Source organism: Apium graveolens, chromosome 6 (assembly GCF_009905375.1).
Source record: "Apium graveolens cultivar Ventura chromosome 6, ASM990537v1, whole genome shotgun sequence".
In the NCBI taxonomy this organism is placed as follows: Eukaryota; Viridiplantae; Streptophyta; class Magnoliopsida; order Apiales; family Apiaceae; genus Apium; species Apium graveolens.
This window is the reverse complement of record NC_133652.1, coordinates 247,927,540-247,955,470: the sequence shown is the minus strand read 5'-3', so window position 1 is coordinate 247,955,470 and position 27,931 is coordinate 247,927,540. Positions and strand designations below refer to the sequence as shown.

Below are 27,931 nucleotides of genomic sequence, written 5' to 3'. Positions count from 1 at the left end.
TTTGAGAACTCAGAGATATCGACAAGCCAAATGAAGACATGAAGATTGGAGATATCAACAAGTCATTTTTGCATTAGAGAACTCAGAGTTATCGACAAGTCAAATGAAGACATGAAGATTGAAGATAACGACAAGTCAAATTCTCATTAGAGATCTCAGAGATATCGACAAGTCAAAATGCTCATAGAGATCCCAGAGATATCGACAAGTCATTTCCACATGCAGAAATTTGGAGACCTCAACAAGCCAAGTTCACTTATAGAGAACTCAAAGACCTCGATAAGTCAAAATACTTATAGAGAACTAAGAGATCTCGATAAGCCATTATACTTATCGAGATGTCAGTTCTCTATAGTTCAAACTAGAGATCTCGATATAAACCTCAAGTACAAAATGCAGACCAGTTAAAGATCCAAGATTTTCAATTAATAAACAAATAAATCACTAATTTGAAAAATCTATAAAAGCAGCTTGAAGAGTACAAGATCAAATGCCAAGATTAATCGACGAAGGAAAGTCACAGACATGCACGATTTACAAAGATACACTAAGCCATAAGTGGAAAGCTTTAGATAACTTAAAGTAGGGTTTAGTACATGTTATTGCATGCTGTGTAAAACCTGTGTTTACTGATCTATAAAGTAAACACTGGTCCTTTGTTTTTGTGTGTAACAAAAAGATCTAGAATTTCTTGTAATTCTCTCAAGAAAGAAGCTGAGTTCTTTGTCAACAAAGAACCTAAAAATTTGTAGCAAGACATACTTGATTTTAATATAAAATCAAGTGAGTTTTGAAGATACTATGTTTATGTGCATGTTTATTAATTCTGTTTAAACACTATATCTCCACAAGTTAAACTGCCTTGTTCACCATATCCAAAATAGTTCAAAAAGCTTAAAAATATCCAAAACACATTCACCCCCCTCTATGTTGTATACATTACCTAACAAGTGGTATCAGAGCAAAATCTGAAAGTAAACAGATTAAAGATCTTGGAAGAATAAATACACAGAAGCTTAGCAGTATCAAAATCTCTACCTTTGACAGATCTAATTACACATTATAGAAAAAGAAAATGATGCTATTTATAAGGATGACCAATCCACTATATGTTCAGATCCTCAAGAATGGTCCTTTCCCTCCCATGGAAAGAGTTGAGGAATCTACAGATGGAGACATGGTCATTCCAGCTCATTATGCTCCTAAAGACCCCTCAAAGTATACTGAACATGAAAAGAAGAAAGTCTCTTTGGATAGTGGCTTGCAATTGATCTTGATAAAGTCACTTGACAATGTAATGTACAATAACATTATCAACTGTGACACAACCAAACAGATCTGGGAGAAGATAGAGATTCTATACGAAGGAACATAGGAGGTTAAATCAAACCAAAGGAGGATACTAGTTTCTCAATATGTGGGTTTCATGGCTAAACCAAAATAAAGCATAACTAATTTATTTGAAAGATTCAACAAGCTAATTAATGACTTACAGCTTCATGACAAGTACTATGAAGCTGAGGAGGTTAACTTGAACTTTTTGCTTACCCTTCCTGACCATTTAGAACAGAAGATCTCAGTTATAAGAGAAGGGAGAGATTTGAGCAAGATGATACTGGAAGTTTTGTATGGTATTCTAAAAACCTATGAACTAGAAATAATTCAAAGAAAATATTTGAGAGATGGTCAAGGCCACATTGTAGATGGTTCAAGTGCCCTAATTGTGAATGACAGCCAGTCATCTGATGATGAATTAGAAGTCCAGACTCCAGTTGCTTTAAGCAGTGAGCAAAAGAATAAGGAACCACAGAAGCAAGTTATTCTTGAAGTTGAAGAAGATGAATTCTACACCTTGGATGAATTGGATGAGTTAGATCAGTCCATGGCTTACTTAGCAAGGAAATTATCTAACATTAGAGTAAAGAAACCAAAATTCTTTAGAAATAAGGGACAACCATCCAACAAGGATAACATCTGAAAAGGAAAAACATAGTTCAATTCTGGAATCAAAAATGGCTACACAATAAGATCTGCAGACAGGTCAAAGATCAGGTGCTACAATTTTCATGAATTGGGTCATTTTGCTACAGAATGCAGGAAACCTAAAAAGGTGAAGAAGGATAAAGCTTACTTGGAACTGGAGGCAAAGTATGAGGCTCTTCTAAGAAAGCAACAGGGAAAAGCTTATATTGCAGAAGGAAATAGTTGGAATGATTCTGATAATGATGAAGATGAGGAAGTTGGAAATTATGTACTCATGGCCTTAGAGCAAGGAGAGTCATCCTCATCACAAACAAATGTACCAACTCTTTACTACTATTGATTTGAATGCTAGTCAATATAATGAGACTGTTGAAAAGATGAGCATGTAAATATTCCATATCCATATTAGCTTGGTAGCAGCTACTGAAGAAGTCAGTAGATTATCAAAAACTAATCAGAAGCTTGAGAGTGAGAAACAAAATCTGGATCTACTGCTTGTGGAGCTTGACACACTCAAGCAAGAAAATGAATATCTGAAAAACAAGCTAAAGTGTGCTAATGAAATTGAAGCTGTGTTGAGAGAAAAGTTGGAAAAGAATGAAGTGAAACTGAAATCTTTCAGGAATGCATCTGAGTTAGTTGGTTTGTACCATGAGAAGAACAAATCATGTGCTAACATAACCATTGGTCTTGATTATGATGCTTTGAACAGAAACAAAAAAGTTACAAGTGATAGAGGAAAAACTATTGCAAATGAAGATGTCCCAGTTATGCTGAGGAAAGTTGAGTCACCTCTGTTCAAAGCATGTGAGATTAATTTCAGTGAAAATGAGTTGGTGATAAAACAGGAGATTGCAGATGAAGATGCTGAAAAGAAAAACGAGGAAACACTCCTGTTGCTGAAATTAAAAAGAAGCCCATGGTCAACCAAAATTCCAAGACACCTGTCAAGGAAATCAAAACTAAAAATGTTGGAAAGAAAAGAAGGAATATAAATGGGAAGATTGGAATAAACAAAAGCAATAATTTTGCATTTGTGTAGATGCTCCAAGGAAACAATGTCAAAAATATGGCTCTATGAATCATCTAACTCACCTTTGTAAAAAGGTTGTTAGCAATCCAGAAGAGGGAGCATGCAAATACAATGAAGCCCATGCAAATGATCCCTACTCATTCTGTGACAAGTTTGACTGCATTCCTTGTAACCTAAAAGTGATGAAGAATTGTCATAAGCTGAGAGTAGACCTCAAAGAAGTGAATATTGGGTTTACATCAGAAAGGGAGAATGCACAACAGTCCATGAACACTATTCTTTCTGAATCAACTCATTCTAATTCTGTACATTCTGTAAACAAGAAGAAAGTACCCAACACTGTTTGGGTTGCTAAACACACTTAATCCTCATTATATGTAGGGCAAAAGGAAGAAAGTTATATGGATCATAGAAAATGAATGCTCAAGACATATGACAGGTGATATGGCCCTGCTATCATAATTTGAGGAGAAGGCTGACCCATTAGTGACTTTTGGAGACAACAACAAATGTTTCACAATGGGATATGGAAAGTTGATTTCTGGAAATATTATCATTGAAGATGTAGCACTGATAGCTGGTCTTGAAGTGAATCTTCTTAGTGTTAGTCAATTTGCAGACTGGTGAAATTGCTCTGAAAGGAGCAAGGAAGGGAAGATTATTTGTTGTAGACATGGACTCAACAAATGAGGATGGAATATGTTGCTTCTACACTAAGCCCCTGTTTGGTTGGAAGAAAATAGAGGGGAGGGGAGGGGAGGGGAGGGTTCCTACAATAAAAAATGTGTTTGGTTCATATTTTTAGAGGGGAGGGAAATGAAGGGGCCTAAAATCCCTTATGGGTCTTATTTTGTTTCCTCCCAATTTGGGGTTTTTTTGAGGGGAGAAATTTTATTGACAAAAATAACCTTACACCTTCTTAACACTTACATATATCCTAAAGGACTTATATGTAATTTTAATTATAAACCCCTCCCTTCCCCTCCTGTACCAAACATAAAAATGAGTTAATTCCCCTCCCATCCCTTCCTTCAACCAAATAGAATTAATATTATATATTTTCCCTCCCCTCCCCTCCCCTCTATTAAAATTCCTCCCCTTCCCTCCCCTCCGTTGAACCAAACAGAGCGTAAGGCTTCTGTAGAGCAAAGAATTCCATGGCATAAGAAGCCGTCTTACTTGAATTTCAAAGCAATAAACACTCTAGTCAAGAAGGAGTTAGTGAGAGAAATGCCAAACCTGGAGTTTGTTCAAGATGAAGTCTGTGATGCTTGTCAAAAGGGAAAAATGAAAAGATCAAGTCACAAGAGTAAAACTCTGAAATCCATAAGTGCACCTTTGCAACTTATTCACATGGAATTATTTGGACCAGTTAATGTCCTGTCAATTTTAAGAAAAATATATGCACTTGTGATGGTGGATGACTACTCAAGATACACATGGGTAGAATTTTTGCACTCTAAAGATAAAACTCAACACATCATAATTGAACACATCAAGAAGATTGAGAAGCAGGATGAAGATCAAGAATGTGTGAAAAGATTGAGGAGTGACAATATCACAGAATTCAGGAATGCGACCTTAACTGAATTCTGTAAAGACAAGGGCATTGTTCAGGAGTTCTCAGCTGCAAGAATACCTCAGCAAAATGAGGTAGTTGAGAGAAAGAACAGAACACTAGTAGAAGCTTCTAGAACATTGCTGCAAGATGCCAATTTGCCAACTAGTTTTTGGGAAGAAGCTGTCAACACTGCATGCTACACTCAAAATAGATATCTCACCAACAAGAATCTTAGAAAATCGGCCTACTTAATCTTATCAAGAAGGAAGCCTACTGTAAAACATCTTCATGTGTTTGGAAGCAAGTGCTATGTTCTAAAGGGCAACTCTTAATATGTGGGAAAATTTGACTATAAAGTTTTTGAGGCAATTTTTATTGGATATTCATTTGAGAGAACTGCTACAAAGTCTATGTGATTGAACAAAAGAAAATCATGGAAATCATAGATGTTACATTTGATGATGACAAATGTCCAGGCTTGAAATGCCTTAGTGAAAATGAAGCTGAGACCCTACAATTTGAAAATCTCAAAATTGATAGTGATTCTGAGGTTGAAGCTGAAGTCAATACAAATCACAAAATTGATGAAGAGTCAACTAAACAAGTGAAGCATGAGAATGGAAGCTCATCTCATGTACCTCAATTTGATAGCACAAACTCAGGGCTAGGAAGAGAAGAAGGTTCTGCAAGTCATGCCAGTGGTGAAGAAAATACAGTCAACAAACTCACACCAGAAAGTAGGATAGAAGTCACACTAGAGAAATAATTATTGGTGATCCAGCTGTTGTAGTGAGGACTAGAAGTGCAACTGCAAATGAATGTCTACATGCATATTTTCTTTCACAAATTAAGCCAAAGAAAATTGAAGAAGCTCTATTTGATCCTGATTGGATATCTGCTATGCAAGAGGAGCTAAATCAGTTTGAAAGGAATAAAGTTTGGGAATTGGTTCTTGCACCAAAGAACAGAATTGTAATTAGAACAAAGTGGGTGTACATGAACAAGATGGATGAAAAATGGAATTGTCACCAGAAACAAAACAAGGTTGGTAGCAAAAGGCCACTCACAAGAGGAAGGAATTGACTATGATGAAACTTTTGCTCCAGTTGTAAGACTTGAAGTAATAAGGATATTTCTTGTATTTGCTGCACACTCAAATTTTAAAGTGTATCAAATCGATGTCAAGAGTGATTTTCTTAATGATGAGTTGGAAGAAGAAGTTTATGTGCAACAACCACCTGACTTTGAAGATCCAAAATTTCCAGACTTTGTATACAAGTTGCTCAAGGCTCTCTATGGTCTAAAACAAGCACTAGATCCTGGTATGACACACTGTCAGAATTTCTACTGAAACATAAATTCACTAGAGCTACAATAGACAAGACTCTCTTCTACAAACAATATCGTGATTACATGATCCTAGTTCAAATTTATGTGGATGATATCATCTTCGGTTCTACTAATGAAAAGCTTTGTCAAATATATTCTAAGCATATGCAAAGTGAATATGAAATGAGTGTGATGGGGGAATTGAGTTACTTTCTTGGACTTCAAGTCAGTCAAAGAAGTGATGGAATCTTTATCAGCCAAACTAAGTATGTTAAGGATTTATTGAAATTTTTTGGTATGGTTGATTGTTCACCTGCATCTACACCCATGTCTACAGCTACAAAGTTGGATGAAGATAAAAAGGGCAAAAGTATAGATATCTCAGGCTATAGAGGAATGATTGGATCTTTGCTGTACTTAACTGCAAGTAGACCATAAATCATGTTTACAACATGTCTGTGTGCAAGATTTCAAGCCAATACAAAATAATCACATTTGATTCCTGTGAAGAGAATTTTCAGATATCTAAAAGGGACTCCAAACTTGGGATTATGGTATCCTAAAGGAACATGTTTTGAAGCTGTTGGATACACATATGCAGATTTTGCTGGATGCAGGGTTGACAAAAAGAGTACAAGTGGAAGCTGTCAATTTCTAGGACAAAGACTTGTCTCCTGGTATAGCAAGAAGCAACAATCTGTGTTAACTTCTACAACAAAGGCTGAATACATAGCTGCCGGAAGTTGTTGTACTCAAGTGCTTTGGATTATAAATCAGCTATTGGATTATGGTCTAGTGTTGAACAAAATTCCTATAATGTGTGATAACACTAGTGCTATATCTATTATGGCTAATCCAGTTAATCACTCTAGAACAAAACACATTGATGTAGGTACCATTTTATTAGAGAACATGCTACATATGGTACCATTGAGCTAATTTTTGTTCCAACAAAAAAATAATTAGCTGACATTTTTTACTAAACCTTTGGATGAAGCAACTTTCACTAGACTTGTAGGTGAAATTGGAATGTTAAATTCTTCATCCTAAAGGAAAGAACTCAGCTAATGTTCTACAGCAAATTAATTTCTATTAAATCAAAATTAATTTGATTTAATTAGAAATTAACTGGAATATGAGTTATAAATATTTCAGAAACCTTTGTATATTTATTTTTCAAAATTCAAAAATTTAGCTTGGAATTCTTCAATTCTAAGAAAACTGTCTAAATATTGATTTGCATTTTCAATATGTATTGTAAGTCATATGTCATAGACCTATTTGTATATTCGAGGATTCAACTCAACTCAAATAAGAATGTAATAAGTAAATAGTGGATCGACCGTCAGAGAGATCTCACAGAGTAATATCTGTCAAAGGATTCAGAAACAAGGTTCATCTACAGACTTGAGGAGGTAATTCACTGGAAGAAGTTCAAGAAGTTGATCATGCCTCAGTGATATAAATCAAGATCGTGGATTTAATCAAGTGACATAGATCTCGTCAGAGTATCATTAATTACAAGGATTTAATCTGAAGAAAATCAAAGTGTCAAAGTCAAGACATGAAGAAACGTCACGGAAGTTAGTCACTCATGAACCAGACAGTACATCGAGTGTCAACGTTGAAGTGGTGGAATTGATTCATAATTCTCAGTGATTTTCAGAAGATATTCAGAAGAATGGATGCTGCTCAGGGTTAGTATTAATTCTCTATTAATTAATTAAGTCATATAATTTAATTAAGTAAATAAATTATATCTGCAAAGATTAATTTATTGATTAATTAAATTAATTGATTAATTAATTCAGAATTAATTTTAGGAATTTTCAGAAGTTTAATTGGATTAAATTCAATCTTAAATCAGCAAGACAATTGAAAATGAACTAGCATGACAATCTGGATTGTCATACCGATTGTCATGCCAGTTCAAAAGATTGTCCTACCGATAGTCATGCTGGTTCAAACGATTGTCTTGCTAGCTCAAAAGGATAGTCTCACCGATTGTCATACAAGCTTAAAGGATTGTCATTTCAGTTTAATTAATTCGGCTGTTGATAAATAGAAGCATAAGTCATTCAACTCAATCATCCAACATACAGAACACATTCAAGAACAAAGAAAAGAAAACAACCGCCTTGAAACATTTTATTTTCTTCTCTGCTTACATCAAGATCAAAATTCTAGTTTGTTAATGTTAAATCCAAACCACTAGAATTATTTATCTTGTTCTTGTGTAACAATCTAGCGGATCAAAATCCCTAGAACTTAATCTCAAATCGCGTTTAGCATTTGATTCTAATTATTGCAAAAATAGAAAAAGTTCATGTCGAATTTATTCTAGATTTGTGATAATTGATTTGAGATTAATACCTTGTAATCGATACAGTTGTTGTAACACCTTTCAAGTTTAATAATATTTTTATTTAACTTGAATTTTGTTTCACATTTTTTATTCCGCATTTAATTCGATTATTCGGTGCTGTTTGTATTCAACCCCCCCTTCTACAAACTCATTGGGACCCAACAATTGGTATCAGAGCCTTCTGATTAACGAACAAATCAAGATCCTAGACTTTTGTGATTTTTCAACTCCTTGAATTTTTATTCATTCAAAAATTCATAATGACTTCACAAAAAGTTGGAACCGTTAAAATTCCACAATTTGATAAAGAGAATTATATTATGTGGAAGAAGAAGATGCTCTTATTTTTACAAGTGGCAAATCCCAAATATTCAAACTTGTTAAAGAAGGGGATAAGAACTCCGATGGTTATTGAACCGGAGGTGATAGTAGATGATGTTGTGATTATCAAAGCTAGAACCTATCCAAAAGAGCCTGAAGATTTTACTCCTGCTGAGAAGGAAGAAGCCTCCTTGGATGCCAGCCTTCAATTAATATTAATTGATTCCCTTGATTCCTTGATGAACAGACATGTGATGAACTGTAAAAATTCTAAACACATGTGGGAAACTATTGAGGTGATTAATGAAGGCACAGAGGAAGTTAGGGAGAACAAGTTGGAGATCCTAACCTCTGAGTATGAATATTTTAAATCAAATCCAGGAGAAGGAATTACTGAAGTGTTTGAGAGGTACAATGCGTTGATCAACAACCTGAACATAAATGGGAAATATTATTCAATCAGGGAGGTCAACAAAAAGTTCCTTTTAACACTGCCAACTCATCTTGAACATAGAATCACTGCCATTAGAGAAGCTAGAGATCTGAGTGAGATTTCTTTGGACAGGCTCTATGGAGTGTTAAAAACCTATGAGTTGGAGCAGATTCAACAGAAGGAAGTCTACGGGAAGGATAGAATGGTCAACACATCTACTGCACTTGTAGCTGAAGGTCAACAACAACAACAACCTCAACAATTGGAGAGAATGGTACAGTGTTCCAAGGCTGAGGAAAATATGTTAGTAGCAGAATATGATCCTCCTACTACAAATCAATCAAGTGATGATTTTTATTCCTTGGAAGAGCTGGAGCAATTGGAAGACGAGTTAATGGCCCAAATTGTCAAGAGATTCTCCCATGTCAGATTCAAGAGGAATCCCAAGCTTAAGTACAAGTCCAACTACAACAAATTCCAGAAAGGTGGATCTTCATCCTCTAACACCAGCAGTGGTGGGTACAAAACAGGGATGGTTGATCGAAGCACCATTAGATTCTATAACTGCAATGAGTTGGGACACTTTGCCACAGAATGTAGGAAGCCAAAGCAAGTAAGAAAGAACTCTGAAAGGGCTTATCTGGCAAAGGGAAGAAGCTGGGATGATACTGACAGTGAAGATGAAGATGAAGGAAATCTTGCTCTTATGGCTATTGATGGAAAAGCTTCATCGTCAAGAATAGAGGTAAAACTTTCTGATGCTGAAATGGTTTATCATCTAAGAGGTAACTTAGATTGTGCACGTCGTGATAATGAACTGTTAAGTTTACAGATCACAGACCTTGAGAAAGAGGTCAATGAATTAAGACTTGTGCACATTAATCAAGACAAATTAAAAGAACAAGTATCTTTTCTAGAGAATAGAGTTGACTGTTATAAAAAACTCGAAACTATTCTCAAAGACAAGATCACCGGTCTTGAGACTAAGGTTAGATCCTACTTCAATTCTTGTTCGAAGGCTAAAGAGTTCTACAGTAAGCAATCTGTTAATCAAACATCTGGAATAGGTTATGATTACAATGTTTCTATTGGAGAATTAGGCATAAACTCCCCTCCTCGTGTCTGTGCTAAAGGGAGGGAAGTACCACATGTGCTTAAGGGTGTTGATGAACCCCTCTATAAACCATCAATTGCTGAACCATTTGATGCGACCTCTTCTGTTATTCAAGAAGAAATATATGCTGAAGATCTTGCTAATGAGAAGGTTGTTTCCAAGTCAAGTGTGTCGAAAGTTCCAGTCAAAGTTGTGAAAGCAACTGAGACTAACTTAGACACACATGAGTTGGATAACAAAAATGCCATGTTTGCCATGCATAAATTGCCTGCTATTAATCACTCTCATAAAGCATGTGGTGTTTCTAATTGTATGTCTTGTGCTTTTAATATGATGTATGCTTATTTTAATGGTAAGCATGTTTCTAATGATAAGACTACTCCTCGTCAGCATGTGAATAACAAGAAGCATGATAGGTCTAAGACTGCTAGTCCTTCTAAGGCTAGAAAGGAGACATTTGTGCCTAGGCTTAAACAAAAATTTGTTAAAGCTGTTTACAAGGTCAAATGTTCAGTCATTGAGAAAGTTGAGACAATTAAGATTAAAAATGTTGTTTTGCCTGACAAAGGACAATTCTACAAGTATGCCGGGCCCAACCAAGTTTGGGTTCCGAAGAAGGTCTAATCCATTTGAAGTGCAGGGCATTAAACAGGTGTAACCGGTAGTGTGGATTCTTGACAGTGGATCATCAAGACATATGACCGGAGATAGAGCCCTGCTATCAAATGTGGATTGAGAAAGCTGGCCCCCTAATTACCTTTGGAGATAACAGCAAAGGTTTATCCGAGGGATATGGCTGTTTGCAAGCTGGATATGTTATCAGTGAAATTTTGTATATTGTGCTAGGTTATTATCAGGAAGTAGTATCTAACATATAGCACAAGTGACGAGACTTGAGAATATTACGACATATCAGGCATCTGATGCACATTACACTTGGAATTGGACTCTAGTAAGATGTGTACAAGTGTACTCCTGGTTGGTGAGTCAAAAGAGGAAGTAAATGCACCACAGTTCATGGACTTTGCAGCTGCAGATCTATTGGACTATGCAATCTCTTCTTCACAGTCTCACTTCAGGTTGGTATGAACTAGTGTACTACTCAAGCAATCGTCAAGAAGATGGTATGGCACTCTAACTGAAGTTATTATTTAATATGAACTAGTAGAGTCGTCATATTTTTAACTCTCCTATCATTAGGCACAATCATATTGTTTTATATGTGCAGTGATATATTGATAATGCAACATAACAATTAGTATCTCAAGTACTTGACAAGTATCGGTCAATGATATCTTGTTAAAATTATGTTGCAGATATTTGTAAGCTTTTGACATGAATGAGAATTACTTAGACTTTACCCTAAGTGATCAATGTTTTATCAAAAACTCATTCATATTGAAAAATAAAATTAAACTTCTTTTTACATTAGTGATTTCTTATTTCATGTAAAATCTTTTGAAATCACTATTGTAAATCATTTTCTCTCTATTACCATATATTCTGTGTTACAGGTTCAGTCTCCAATGACGTTCGTTCATTGACAGTCATGAGGTTGAAAACCCACAACATCTATCCCAGATTGTAAAGACAAACACAAAAACAGAACCAACCAACACTCTCTTACCACTAAATGTAGTATGAATGAGCGTGAGGGAGATAGTGCCTTAGTGCACCACATAAGGAAGGTTCTGTAGTCAACCCAGTAGCTCAGTCTCCTACATAGATGAGTAGTATTTAAACCGAGACAACTGCTAGCCCCCTTACATCTTCTCAAAAAGATGTAATGGCTGAAAAGGCTCAAAAACAGTTACTAGATTCATTCTCTCAACAGGGCGCGTCTATTGAATTTTGCCTGTCTGCCAAGGTATCCGATGTAGTGTCACCACTTCAAACATAAACAATTCTTGATGCACAAGGAGAGGTTACACACACAAAGGATGAGTTGACGAAAACAAGAGTTTCGACCATTTTAAGGTCAGATTCGATTGTTCAAGGTTCGTTAGTGGACCAATTGCCTTTACAGGTGTTATGAGAGGATACTGATCCAAAAGCCATATGTCAGTGGTCAGTGTCTACCTCCCCAGGCTTAAATCCCCTGGATGCATCTGCGGATAGTGGATCTGACATAAGCGCAGATCGGCAACTTGTTGACAATGATTCAGATATTAACTGATGAGTCACAAGGAAATGTCTTCACCGACATTAGAAGGGAACTTTGATCTTTATGCTAAATTCATTGGATCATTGTTTACCTTCCCAGAATTCAAATCTGGAACCCTAAAAGGGAAACTAGCAACTTGTAGATTATGACTCAGATTCATCTGACGAGTTTAACAAGGATGGGGATTTGCGAACTCCCATTGCACCACCTATGACCTCCTTAAGGATGGCTAAGGTGATTTTCCTTGCAGGTACAGCTGGATTATGGAGCTATGAGAGAAGAGTGATACACTTGTGAGAATGAGTGTAAACACGAGTGGAGAGAAGAGTGAAACACATGTGAGGTACACTAAAACACAATCACACACTCACAGTGAGGAAGAAGAAAAAGAAACTACTTGTTATTTCTTTTCCAACCAAGTGAAATATGAGAACTCCTTCAGACGACGGCATACATTCCTTCTTTAAGGGGGAGATAAAAGCTTAAGTAATAGTTTGGAGGATTCCTCAACTAAGGGGGAGAAATAGCAGGGAGGAAGAAAAAGATCATATGTACACTACACCACACCATTGTTGTTTGTAACTACGGATCCTATTGTACGGGAGAGGTGGTAAACACAAGGTGATTTTCTGATAAGGGAAGAAGCTGTTAGGGGAGTACCATTGGTTTTTATCTGCGGATCCTATTGTACGGGAGAGGTGGTAAAACGAAGGTGATCTTCTTTAATCAGTTGATTCTCATAGGGGGAGAAGCAAGAAATATGGGTTTCTCAACAGGAAATGTGGTTGTACAAAAGAAGATGGAACTACTTGAAGATATGTTCAGTCTAGAGGAACCCATCTACTTGGAATCTGGAAAATGTTAAATCTAGTCCAGAACTTTTCTACTATTTACTTTGCATGTATGTTTATATCTTTTTCTTATTTGTTAGTTGAGTTATCCTCTAGGTATTTGTGTGTTATTGTCTAACAAACAAATAGGGGGAGATTGTAAGTCATATGTCATAGACCTATTTGTATATTCGAGGATTCAACTCAACTCAAATAAGAATGTAATAAGTAAATAGTGGATCGACCGTCAGAGAGATCTCACAGAGTAATATCTGTCAAAGGATTCAGAAACAAGATTCATCTACAGACTTGAGGAGGTAATTCACTGGAAGAAGTTCAAGAAGTTGATCATGCCTTAGTGATATAAATCAAGATCGTGGATTTAATCAAGTGACAGAGATCTCGTCAGAGTATCATTAATTACAAGGATTTAATCTGAAGAAAATCAAAGTGTCAAAGTCAAGACATGAAGAAACGTCACGGAAGTTAGTCACTCATGAACCATACAGTACATCGAGTGTCAACGTTGAAGTGTTGGAATTGATTCATAATTCTCAGTGATTTTCAGAAGATATTCAGAAGAATGGATGCTGCTCAGGGTTAGTATTAATTCTCTATTAATTAATTAAGTCATATAATTTAATTAAGTAAATAAATTATATCTGCAAAGATTAATTTATTGATTAATTAAATTAATTGATTAATTAATTCAGAATTAATTTTAGGAATTTTCAGAAGTTTAATTGGATTAAATTCAATCTTAAATCAGCAAGACAATTGAAAATGAACTAGCATGACAATCTGGATTGTCATACCGATTGTCATGCCGGTTCAAAAGATTGTCCTACCGATAGTCATGCTGGTTCAAACGATTGTCTTGCTAGCTCAAAAGGATAGTCTCACCGATTGTCATACAAGCTTAAAGGATTGTCATTCCAGTTCAATTAATTCGGCTGTTGATAAATAGAAGCAGAAGTCATTCAACTCAATCATCCAACATACAGAACACATTCAAGAACAAAGAAAAGAAAGCAACCGCCTTGAAATATTTTATTTTCTTCTCTGCTTACATCAAGATCAAAATTCTAGTTTGTTAATGTTAAATCCAAACCACTAGAATTATTTATCTTGTTCTTGTGTAACAATCTAGCGGATCAAAATCCCTAGAACTTAATCTCAAATCGCGTTTAGCATTTGATTCTAATTATTGCAAAAATAGAAAAAGTTCATGTCGAATTTATTCTAGATTTGTGATAATTGATTTGAGATTAATACCTTGTAATCGATACAGTTGTTGTAACACCTTTCAAGTTTAATAATATTTTTATTTAACTTGAATTTTGTTTCACATTTTTTATTCCGCATTTAATTCGATTATTCGGTGCTGTTTGTATTCAACCCCCCCTTCTACAAACTCATTGGGACCCAACAATTAGCACAAGGTAGAATCAAAGTAATCAAAAGTATATAAAAAACTGAGTTCTCGATAAGTCTAACTGACTTATCGACAAGTCATTTTGGGACTTCTCGAGTGAGTTCTCGACAAGTCCTCTATCTGCAAATTGGCTAACACTGAGAAGATTTACTTCAAGACCAGCTACCAGTGCTACATCATCAATGACAATATTTCCAGAAAAAATCTTGCCATATCCCATTATGAATCCTTTGCTATTGTCTCCAAAGGTTTCTAAAGGGCTAGCCTTCTCCTCAAACTGTGATAACAGGGCCTTATCACCTATCATATGTAACACCCACTATCTATGATCCATATGACCTTATTCAATTTGCCTTGCACATAATTAGTATTAAGTGTGTTTAGCAACCCAAGCAGTGTTGGGTACTTTCTTCTTGTTTACTGATTTAACAGAAGTAGATAGAGTTGTTTCAGATAAAATAGAATTCAATTACTGTTGTGCATTTTTCCTATCAGCTGTAGACCCAATTTTTTTTCTTTAAGGTCTACTCTCAGTTTATGACAACTTTTCGTCACTTTCAAGTTGCAAGGGATGCAATCAAACTTGTCACAGAATGAGTAGGGATCATTTGCATCTGCTTTATTGTATTTGTAGGCTCCTTCAGCTGGCTTGCTAACAACCTTTCTACAAAGGTGAGTTAGGTGATTCACAGAGTTACATTTTTCACATATCTTTCTTGGAGCATCTGCAACATAAGAAAAATTATTGCTTTTGTTTATCCAAATTTTCCCATTTCTATTTTTCTTCTTTTTTCTTGCGTCTTCAGTTTTGATATCTTTGACATGTGTCTTGGAGTCTTGGTTGTCCATGAGCTTCTTTTCAGCTTTTGAAGATTGAGTTGCTTCTGCATGTTTCTTCTCACAGTCTTCATTAACAAATTCTTGCTTAATAATCAACTCTTCTTCACTGATGTTAACCTCACATGCCTTGAACATAGGTAAATCAACCTTTTTAAGGATTGTTGGAATATTTTCATTCTCTGTTGCTTTCCCTTTGTCACCTATTATTTTTCTTTTTGTTGTTCAAGGTATCATAGTCAAGACCAATAGCAATATTTGCAGATGGTTTATTTTTCTCATGGTATTGTCCAACCAACTCAGATGCATTCCTGAAGGACTTCAACTTCACCTCATTCTTTTCCAGCTTCTCCCTTAACACTGCTTCAATCTCACTTGCATACTTGAGCTTGTTCTTCAAATATGCATTCTCTTATTTTACAACTTCAAGCTCTACCAGCAATTATTCAGCTTCTTGTTTCTCATTTTCAAGCTTCTCATTTATCTTTATCAGTCTGCTAACTTCTTCATTAGAAGCAACCATACTTGTATGTATATGAAACATTTCTGTGCTTATCTTCTCTATAGTTTCCTTATATTAACTCACATTTAAATCAATAGTAGTGAGAGTTGGTACCTGTTATTTTGATGAGGATGACTCTCCTTGCTCCAAGGCCATTAGTGCATAATTTCCAACTTTCTCATCTTCATCATTATCAGAATCATCCCAACTTTTTTCTTCTGTAATATAAGCTATGCTTTGCTGTTTCTTCAGAAGAGCTTCATACTTTACTCCCAATTCAAGAGAAGCTTTGTCTTTCTTTGCTTTCTTAGATTTCCTGTATTATGTAGCAAAATGGCCTAGTTCATCATAATTGAAGCACCTTATCTTTGATCTGTCAACAGATCCAGTTTTGTAATCATTTTTGCTATCAGATATGTACTTCCCTTTTCCTTTCCAACTGCTGTCTTTGTTGAATGATTGTCCTTTTCCCTTAAAGAATATTGGCTTCTTTACTCTAAGTTAGAGAACTTTCTTGCCAGATAAGCCATTGACTGATCAAGCTCATCAAGTTCATCTAGGGTATAGAACTCATCTTCTTCCAATTCCAGAATGACTTGTTCCTGTGAATCATTGGTTCTTTGATCACTTGTTGAGGTAACTGGAGTCTGGAATCTTGGCTCATCATTAGAGGTCTGGCTTTCATTGACAATTAGAGCACTTGAACCATCTACAACATGCCCTTGACCAACTCTTAATGATTTATTTATGAATCATTTCTAATTCATATATTTTTAAGATTCCATAAAGAACTTCCAGTGTTATCCTGCTTAGATCTCTCCCTTCTCTAATTGCAGAAATTTTCTGTTCCAAATGGCCAGGAAGTGTAAGCAAAAATTTCAGATTCACTTCTTCAGCGTCATAGTATTTGTCATGGAGCTGCAAGTCATTTATCAGCTGATTAAACCTTTCAAACACATCAGTGATACTTTTTTTGGCTTGGCCATGAAACCCTCATATTATGAAATCAATATCCTTCTTTGATTTGATCTAACTTTCTCAGTTCCCTCACAGAGTATTTCAATCTTTTCCCAGATCTGCTTGGCAGTGTCACAGTTGACAATGTTGTTGTACATTACATTATCAAGTGACTCTATCAATATCATCTGCAAGCCACTATCCGGGGAAACTTTCTCTTTTTCAGGCTCAGTGTACTCAGAAGGGTCTTTTGGATCATAATGAGCTGGAATGACCATATCACCATCTGTTGATTCCTTAACTCTAACCATAGGAGTGAAGGGCCTATTTTTGAGAATCTGAATGTAGAGTGGATTGGCCATTCTGATAAATAACAACATTTTCTTTTTCCAAAGAGTGTAGTTGGCTTTGTCAAAATTAGGAATTTTGATGCTACTGATTTTATGTGTATTCATTCTTTCAAGATCTTGAATCTGTTTTCTTTTAGATTTTTCTCTGATACCACTTGTTAGGTAATGAATTACATACAGAGAGGGGGGGGGGGTTGAATGTATTTTAGTGTTTTTATTCTTTTCTTGAACTATTTTGGTTTTGAACAAAATAAATCAAATCTTGTAGTAAGATGTGTTATAACAGAAATTAAACATGCAGCTATGAATAACACAGATCTTTCAAAACTTACTTAATTTTATATTAAAATTAAGAATGTGTTGCTACAGAATTTCTAGGCTCTTTGTTGATAAAGATCTTAGCTTCTACTTGAGAGAAATACAAGAATTCCTGATCTAATTGTTACTTCTAACAAATGACCAGTGTTAACTTTATATCACAGTTAACTTCTGGTTTACACAGTGTATAATAAGACATACTTTTTACTTTAGTAAATTGTCACTTATCATTTCCATTTTAGGAAAAGTATATCATCTTTTTTTGGCTTAGCATATCTATGCATACTGTGTTAACTTTGATCTTCCTTTGTCAGTTAATCTTCATCCTTGATCTTGCACACTCTTCAAGCTGCTTTTTGTAGACTTGTCAATCCAACTGGTTGGATTGTTTATTGATTGTTAATTTTTGTATATTGAACTGATCTGCAAGTTGTGCTTTGAGATTTTACCTCGAGATCTCCAGTTAGGCATATAGAGATCTTGACATCTCGATAAGTATAATGACTTATCGAGATCTCTAATACTCCATTGTTGATTTGACTTGTAGAGGTCTCTGAGTTCTCTATAAGAGAATTTGGCTTATAGAGATCTCTAATATTCATATCTTCACTTTGACTTATTGATATCTCTGAGTTCTCTAGTGACTTATTGGCTTGTCGATAACTCAGAGTTCTCTAGTCAAATTTGACTTGTCGATAACTCAGAGTTCTCTAGTGAATTTTGGCCTGTCGATATCTCTGAGTTCTCTAGTAAAATTTGACTTATCGATAACTCAGAGTTCTCTAATGAACGTTGACTTGTCGATAACTCTGAGTTCTCTAGTGAAGAAATAACTTGTCGATATCTCCAATCTTCATGTCTTCAATTTGCCTTGTCGATATCTCTGAGTTCTCTAGTAGCTTTCTTGAGTTCTTTATAAGTCATTCCGGAGTTCTCGAATGACTTATCTATAACATTAAATCTGTGACTTGTAGAGATCTTGACATAGAATATTTTTCCCAAAATAGATTTATTCAACCCCAAGCTTCTTCATAATTCTTCTGAGGCATGATCTTCTTTATCTTCTTCTAGATATAATTTTTAGGCTTGATACTGTTTACTGGAAAAAGACTCCAGTCTGCTCTTTTGACATTTATACATACTTTAAATGTTACAAGTACAAAATACAAATTAAGATTACAATACAACTTACTTAGGGTTGTCAATTTGACTTAGTCTTGTTAAAGTACATGCATGTCTTGCACAACAAGAAATATACATTCACCCCCCTCAGTATGTACCTTTTGGACCTAACAATCTTCTTAGAGGAATGGGAGTTCAAACACCAATTATTTGTCCAATATGTAATGTGGATATCGAACATGTTCGCCATGTTTTTGCTGAGTGCCTATACTCCAAAAGCTGCTAGTACTTGGATGAGAATATAAATATTTCAGATATGGAGATCCTCTCAACATGGTTACGGGTTATCTTGTTTGCCAGGAACAAGAAGGTCTAAGAAGGAAAAGTAATTCTATCAACAGTAGCTATGGATATGAGCTCAAGAATACTTTCAGAATGGCTAGCTGCTCAAAACAAATTAAGGAGTAATCTGCAGGCTTCTGTAAGTAATGAGATTGGGAGAATAGTGAGGTGGCAATATCTTGATTTGGGGTGGCACAAAGCTTAATGTGGATGCGAATTTACATGTGATTTTTGCTTACTTTAAAGTTGGTATGCTTCTGAGAAATGATGCAGGTGAGTTTGTGGCTGGTATGCATAAGAGTTTTGAGGAGGAAGCATCCATTCTGGAGGCAGAGGCTTTGGGAGTGCAGGAGGCTTTGAATTGGATAACTGAGATGGGTACCAGAATTGTAGTGATGGAATGCGATTTGCTGACTGTGGTAAATGCTTTGGTTCATAACATTTCGTATATGAACGAGGTTGGAGATACATTTGCTTGATTTAGAACCTTCCTTCGACAACAGAGTGACGTTAAAGTTCAACACGTTCGTAGACAAGCAAATACGATAGCTAATAATTTAGCTAGACTACCTTGCTTTTTAGAAAATGTGAACTATTTTGATATTCCTCCTTCATGTGTGGTGCAATTGATTGTATCTGAAACTTTGAGTTAATGAATTCAATAGTTTCCAAAAAATGGTAGACGTTCAATAAAAAAAAGAAATGTTTTATTTTTCATTATTTAAGCAAAAAATTAGTAGATATTGTAAATCGATCAATATACATATATAAAGAGAAGACGAGTGCGTTTATGTGGCGCGTTTTAGACCGTTTCATTTTATTATTTGATTTTTTTAATTTTATAAATTATAAAATATTAAAAACTACACTTACCTTCTATTTTTCTAAATTTTCTACACTTTCTTCTTAAATTAACTTACACAAATGGGATATGAGTTATATTATTTTCGTTCGAAATCTATTCAAAAGTAGAAAGAGAATTTTCGGGACAAATATACAAGAATCTTCTTTACAAATCTTCATAAATAGTTTCTAAAATAAACCAAACATATTCAGTATATTCCGTTTAGAGAGGAGTTTGAGGAGGGTAAATATACGAAGATAATGCCCCTATTTTGAGAATATGGAGACTACATCCGTGAAAACCCCGCTTAAATCTTCTTTTTTTCCTTATAAAAGATTTTGGAAACATGTTAAAAATATCAAAACGTAACTTTCTTTTCTTTTCTCTCGTAAAAAAAGTTTTTCGAATTATCATCTTAATATTCTCTCAAAATTTCTCTTCTAACTTATTCTTTTAAACTTTCTCTATTTTTTTAAAATCAACTTATTATCTTAATAAAGACAAAAAAACTTGTTAGCTTAATTTTTTCTAAAATTTATCTTTTAACTATATTCTCCTAATAATTTTCTCCGCTTTCTTTTTTAAATCAATTTAGTATCATACTATTCTTCTAAAATATATCTTTTAATTTTATTCTACCAATATATTTTTTATATTTTTAGGTAATGAAATGAAATGAAATAAATATAAAATTTAAACAATACACTTATTCCAGTAGAAAATGGGGGCGGTGAGGTGGCGTGTCTTATACTGTCTCGATTTATTTTTCTAATTTTCTCAAAATGTTGAATTATTTAACTAAAAAAAATATTAATTTCGTTATATTTTTCTAAAATTTTCACTTAACTTAAATAACCATCTTATTATATTCCTAAAAACTCTACCATATTAATAAAATTTTCATTTATCTCAAATTATCATTTTTTTAAATTTCTATACCAAATTAATATCACTTAACTAAAATTACCATATATAAATATTTTTCTAAAATTTCTCTGACTTAATGATACACTTCACACTTAACTCAAATAACAATCTTATTATCTTCCTAAAATTTATCTACCATGTTATAATATTTTCTTAAAATTTATTTTCAAATTAATAATTAATTATCTCATTTTATCCTAAACTATCCCTTTAGCTCAAATTACAATTTTATAACTTTCATAAAATATCTATCATATTAGTATTCGTTTCCAATTTCTTTTCAAATCAAAGTTATCATCTTAATATTTTCTTAAATTTCAAGTATTAATATTTTTAACTCATATGTCTATTTTTAATATTTTACTAATTCATATGACTATTTTAATATTGTAAAAAAATTAGATAATAGTTACATATATTTCTTATTATAAATAAAATATTGATAAGATGTCATCAATTAAATATCTAAATTAAATGTCATGATATTATAATATTGATTATTAACTAATAAACAATGAAACTTTTTGATTTTAGATTTATGAACAACCATGTAGCGACTCATTGGAGTCAACATGTTTAACGAGAGAGGGGTTTCTTAGACTTCTTTATTTATTATATTTATTCAGAATTTAAAAATGTCCAAGGCCAACTTGGATATGCGAAAGAAAAACATAACATTTGTTTACAAATGTTTTCATTTATTTTATTTAAAATTATATATCATAAATATTTTTTAAAAATATTGAAAATATTATAATGTCGCTGCAAATTGCGGCTTAATAAAATAGTTGATTAGAATAAATAATATTTTTTTTATGACCAAATATAAGTAAGGTATCCTAGATGAGAAATATCCAAAATACACTATTTTCTAATTTCAACTACCCAACATGATGATTGGCGGTACATTTCACCCAAAATATCCATCAAATACGCATTCTACATATGCGTATTCAATTTTTTTTTTTAAAATAAACATTCTAAGAATGCGTAATCCTTTTAAAAATAAGGGAATATGCTTTAATATGCTTTATGAGAAAGTGTATTCATTATAAGACAAATGTGAATACGCCTTCCCAGAATACGTATTTTTTGTTATTTTTGAAAAATTTATACACACATCTCTCAGACGCGTATTCAATGAATATTTTGGGCGGAACACACCGTCAATCAGCATTTATGGCATTTACCCCCCAAATGATGAGAAATTTGATTTTTCACCATTTCTTGAATTGAATAGAATGTTTTTTGCAAAATTCGCAACTGTCTTTCTTGTGAATAGTTTTAGAAAAATAAATCTTTTTAAAATCATCACTGAATTAAAATTATTTCTAGAGTATTGCGTGTATAGTAAAAATCGTCAAAATCTGATTTTAAAACTCAATATAGAGGCGGGATAAATTAATTTGAATTATATATTATTTCACATAATATTTATCCATTAAGATTAAAAACAATTTATGTATCAAGACTAAAATAACATTATTATAACTGCAAGAGTAAAGTATTTATAAATAATAAAGGATGTCGCGAAATATAAATTAAAAAAAAAAGAAAATCAGTATATTCCACAATGTATAAGCTAGTTCTGAGTAAATTATATAAATTGTACTCCCTCCGTCCCATTGATATGTCTACATATCAAATGGGCATGGAGGACAAGGTAAGTTATAAAATATTGAATCAATGGAACAAAACTGAATAAAATATAATAAAAGTACAGGTTAGCTTTGGGGGGTGGGAAGTGATTAAAAAATCCCGCCCAAACTAAATTACAACATCAAGTTATTCCCTCCTTTTTGTGTCAACTGATGTACCACAAATAAATACCCCTGGACTAATTTACATACTCCCTGAATTGATTAATACAAACACTTTCTTTGAAAATTTATTTAATACAAATACATTAGCAGATTACAATAGCAATGACAACAAATTTCATGCTTCCGGATTTGAATGAAGACCCAATTCCAGATTTAAATGATATTCCTCCCATGAGTCCTGCAAAAACAAAAGGAAAGCGATTGACGAATTTAGAGAAGCATCATATTATTCGTACTTTTACTTTAAATTACAATAATGGCAAGCTTAAACAAGGAACGATCAACCAAGTTGCCTTTAACTATGGAGTCTCGAGGTCGGCAATTTCGAGGATATGGAAGGAAACTCTACAAGCAATTAAAAGTGGTGATGATCTTGATGTGCAAAGAAAGTACAAGGGTGGCAACAAGAGTAAAGTTTTTGATTTAGAGAAGGTAAGTTCAATTCCTTTACGCTTGAGAACCAATATTCGGACACTTGCTTGTCAACTAAATGCACCTAAATCCACGGTCCATAGATTTATTCAAAAGGGAAAAATTAGATCACATTCAAATGCCTTGAAACCTTTTTTAACATCTCAAAATATGGAAGTAAGAGCGAGCTTTGTTTTAAGCCATATTAAAAACTCAACACTCCATATAAGCCCAACATACGTAGACATGTATTGTATGGTTCACATAGAAAAGAAGTGGTTTTATATGACAAGAACATCACAAAAATACTACTTATTGCCAAGTGAACCGGAACCGCATAGAACTAGCAAATCTAAGAGATTTATAACAAAAGTTATGTTTATGAGTGCGGTTGCAAGGCCTAGGTATGACAAAGATGGTGTTTGTATATTTGATGGAAAAATAGGAATATTTCCTTTTACTATTGAGGAGCCGGCGGCTAGAGCAAGTAAGAATAGAGCAAGGGGTGTCATAGAAGTGAAACCCATAGAAAGCATCACCAAGATTGTGATCAAGCAATGCCTAATCGAAAAGATTATTCCGGCTATAAAAGCTAAATGGCCATCCGACTTTAACAAACATATAGTCATTCAACAAGATAACGCTAGACCTCATATGGGTGACAATGACCAAGATTTTATCAAGGTTGCAAAAGATGGTGAATTCTACATTACATTAGCTAATCAACCACCTAATAGTCCGGATCTCAATATCAATGATTTGGGTTTTTTCCGAATAATACAAGGACTACAACATGAAAAGGCGCCTAAAAAGGTTACTCAACTAGTTGATGCCGTGAAGCAAGCCTGTGAAGAAGTTAGTCATACCACTTTGAATTATGTTTGGTTGTCACTTATGAATTGTATGACGGAGATACTAAAACACGGTGGTAATAACAATTATAAGCTCCCACACATGGGGAAAAAGAAGCTTGAACGTCTTGGATTACTACCTACTCAAATCAATGCTCCACTATACATAGTGGAGAAGGCACTAAGCGAGAGAACTAACGACAATTAATTAGTTGTACTCTTATGATGTCTAATTTTATGTACAAGGAAGTAGTATAGGTACTCTTTTGTTAATGTACCTTCTGTAATTACTCTTATGTTAATGTACCTTTTGTAAATTTCTTCTGCCACTTTTGAACTACTAAGATGGCTTATTAGGTCTGAATTAGATAAAGTAATTACGACAATATGTGCATCAGTGTGTCTAAACAAGGTTTAACAATAACAATGTGCATTACTACTAAGATGGCTTATTAGGTCAAAAAATTACTTTATCTATTAACAATGTGTCTAAACAAGGTTTAACCATAAGAAATGTAGATATGATTTCATGCTTACAAGTAAAGTAGATTTACAAAGAAGCATTAAGCAAGTCAGTTGATCGAAAAGATGAGGGAACGTACTTCTGAAAAGCTGATGTATCCGATTAGCTTCACCAAATGTGCATGCCTCAATTGTCCAAGAAATATGACCTCGGTTCGAAGAAGAAAGGGTTTCTGGGAGGCACAGATTGCAATTATACATTCCGTCTGCTCCTCCAACCACCACCAAATGTCCTGTTCGATGCTATGCCACAGATCATCAACATCTGATCACAGAAATCTTGCCAGCACTTCTCAATAAGTGACAAGAAAACCACAAGATCTTCACTCTGTCCACAAGAATTAAAATTGGACTAAATTTTCAATTAAAATCATTTACAATAAAATCACAAGTAACACCAAAAATCAAGGATTTTCATTATATAATCAATACACATAGAAACAATAAGTACAGACTTAGTAATCAAACCTAAACAAATTTCACAACATACTACAAAGTACAGACCAAGTAATCGAGTACCGGAACCACCAATTTCCTAACTCCCTATTTGAACCCTGCTTGATTTACTTGAAAAATCGAGGATAAAAAATGCTGAGTATACCACTTGGGTCATCCAACTTCGCGTCGTCGAAATCCAACTTCTTTGCTATCGAACTACTTGGCCTCTCCTTTAAGGTATGTTTCATCCTATTTCCTCGTTTACTGATTTCAGCTTCCGGGGTATCTTCAATAACTTGGTCTAACAGATCTGGTGATTTTGGGGAGTCTTGAGTAATTTGTACAAACGGAACAAATGGAGATGTCGGAGTTTGGGTTTCGGAGTCTGGTTCAAAAGAAGGGGCAGAGTCATCTACCAATTGAGATTCCATCGTAGAGATGGGGGTTGTTGAGATTTTTAGGGTTCTTGAATTTTTAGGGTTCTTGAACTACGGATGGGAGAGAGAGAACAGATGTGTAGAGAGGGATGTGTAGAACAGATGTGTAATGAAAGAAAATGGGAATAAAAAAATAAAAGGTAGGAAAAGGGAGTGATTAACTTAATTACAAGGAACATATGTGTTTAATGATATAGTTTAATATAATGAAGTTGGTACATGTGCAGGGAATATAATATAACATAAATGATTTTTATATTATTATTAACTTACTATTTTTGGTGATGTAGAGAAATGAGAGGGACGTTTCAAAATAAAAAATGTATAGAATTAAACGGGACAGAGGGAGTAGTAAGAATTTACGATTTAGGCCGGGATCATGCCTCATTGCCAACCCGGGTACATATTGATTTGATTGCATACCTAGGAGGAGGAGCAGCCAGGGAGGCATCAACTAATAGGCTGATGATAGAGTTATACAAGACATGTACTTGCCGAGAATTAGTCAAGTCAATTTACTAATTACTAGTATTATTTTTATTATAGATAGATTGAAGCTTTTATTCAATTCCATCCAATCCTTTTAATTTAGTGCCCCCCCCCCCATGTATTGGACGCTCTAATGTTGCAAGTTTATATCCCAAGCCTTTACCTTGTCCATATGCACATATATAAAATATATAATTACACAATTTCCTGGTAATTTCCCCATACCAACCGTTGACTAATTGTAGACTAGTACATTTTCTTCTTCTATAAATCTTCTACGTTTCATTCTTATCTCCTTTCATAACTTTTCTTATTAACTAACTCATCGCTTACCCTTAATACTAAGTTCAAGTTATTAGATTACTAATTCTCAACAAATGGACTCTTCTATGGTTAACCTAACTCTTGGCATCAATCTCAACTCCAACCCTCCCCATTTTCGAAATGATCCCGTAAGTTTTTCATATCTTTATGATTAATACACTCACGTACATCTTTTTTTACAAGTTCTTGAAATCTCGACATTCAGTATATAGAGCGAGAAAGATATATATTAATAATAGAGATTTTTAACATATGCATACTATAGAATTTTGGTTCTGGCTCTAGTACTGAATTTTGCTGTTTTTTTTGTTCATTTCTAGAGCAACTTTCAAGGCGATTTTATTGATGAACCGAAGCCGGCAGCAGTGAGCCAGAAGGTGAGTACTAGCACTACAACAATTGCATGCAATTTTGACAAACATATTGTAATCTCCATCTCTAAATATTTAATATTATTGCTACGGTGTTAATAATGCATCATGTTATTCATTACAGACAGATCAACACTTGGTCGAAGAGCTAAACCGGATGAGTACGGAGAACGAGAGGCTCACTAAATTGCTTACGGTTGTGAGTGAAAATTACAAAGCTACACAAACTCAACTAGCAGATTTAGTGACGCAGAACACTAATAGTATTGCTAATACTAGGAAGAGAATGGCTGAGGATCATGAAACATTCCCTAGCAACAATTATTATGTCGAGGGAGATTCGTATAAGAGATTTAAAGAAATTAAGACAGATGTTTCCAGAGTTCTTGTAAGGGCTGATCCATCTAACAAGAGCTTAGTGAGTTAACCCTTCATCTTAATACATTATCGTTAGATTCATTTATCTTAGGTTAAATTGAAATAATCAGATTATAAGACCTGTAGAATGAGATACAGTTCGTAATTACTGAACTACAAATGATGCATACAGGTAGTGAAGGACGGGTATCAATGGAGAAAGTATGGACAAAAGGTGACTAGAGATAATCCATCTCCAAGAGCTTACTACAAATGCTCGTTTGCCCCGAACTGCCCTGTCAAAAAGAAGGTAAATTAGTCCAAAAATATCACTCATCATCGATGAAATATGTACGTTTAGCTCATATATGTTTAACAAATTCATATATTAAATTTAGGTTCAAAGAAGTGTTGAAGATGCCTCTATTTTAGTAGCTACTTACGAAGGAGAGCATAACCATAATATGAGCCAGTCTTCACCAATGGAACAAAACCAAAATTTGATATCTAGTACTAAGACATCTTCTTCGAGCCCCAGGTCTAAGTCGATACCAGCAGGGCACAACATAGATGTAGAGACTGATGCGATGCATCAATCTAAAGTGTGCAGAAATGTTATTCCAGAAGTTAAGGCACCTTTAATTGAACAGTTGTTGGTTGAAAAAATGGCCTCGTCCCTGACTAGAAACCCTAGTTTTACTGAAGCACTTGCTGCTGCCATTTCTACAAAAATTTTGGAATATGATTTTATAGATGCAGATGGTAATTGGTAAACATGATCAGTTCTCATAATTGTACTCTGGTTGCAAATATTAGAATTAGAGAATGTTGGAGTATCTTGTTAATTTGCATGTGTATATGTTCAAAGTAACTGTATATACAGTCTGTACTTCAACGGTTGAAAATCAATATCCAGGTATGTGATCTCTACTAAATCTCAAAATTTCAAATTTAACTTTTAAGTATATTAATAAAACACTCGTCAATCAATCAATCAATCGTACCCCATAATACCGCCTAGGACTAGGGAGGGTATATCGTACGCAGCCTTACCCTCATTTCAAAAACTGAAGAAATATATCGTACGCAGCCTTACCCTCATTCCAAAGAATGAAGAGACTGTTTTCTCAAAAGACCCTCG

At 34.3% G+C, this 27,931-nt stretch overlaps 2 protein-coding genes across 2 annotated transcripts; both read left to right on the top strand.

Moving 5' to 3' along the window:
* The first annotated feature begins 22,692 nt into the window (after positions 1 to 22,692).
* On the top strand, positions 22,693 to 24,060 carry LOC141665878 (uncharacterized). The gene has a single exon (XM_074471860.1). The coding sequence runs from the start codon at positions 22,693 to 22,695 to the stop codon at positions 24,058 to 24,060; it is 1,368 nt and encodes a 455-aa protein (XP_074327961.1).
* Positions 24,061 to 26,033: 1,973 nt separating this feature from the next.
* Positions 26,034 to 27,699, top strand: LOC141664032 (putative WRKY transcription factor 40). The gene is made up of 5 exons (XM_074469896.1): positions 26,034 to 26,190; positions 26,383 to 26,439; positions 26,558 to 26,851; positions 26,984 to 27,100; positions 27,189 to 27,699. The coding sequence occupies exons 1-5, from the start codon at positions 26,116 to 26,118 to the stop codon at positions 27,561 to 27,563; spliced, it is 918 nt and encodes a 305-aa protein (XP_074325997.1). The 5' UTR covers positions 26,034 to 26,115; the 3' UTR covers positions 27,564 to 27,699.
* The last annotated feature ends 232 nt before the right edge of the window (positions 27,700 to 27,931 follow it).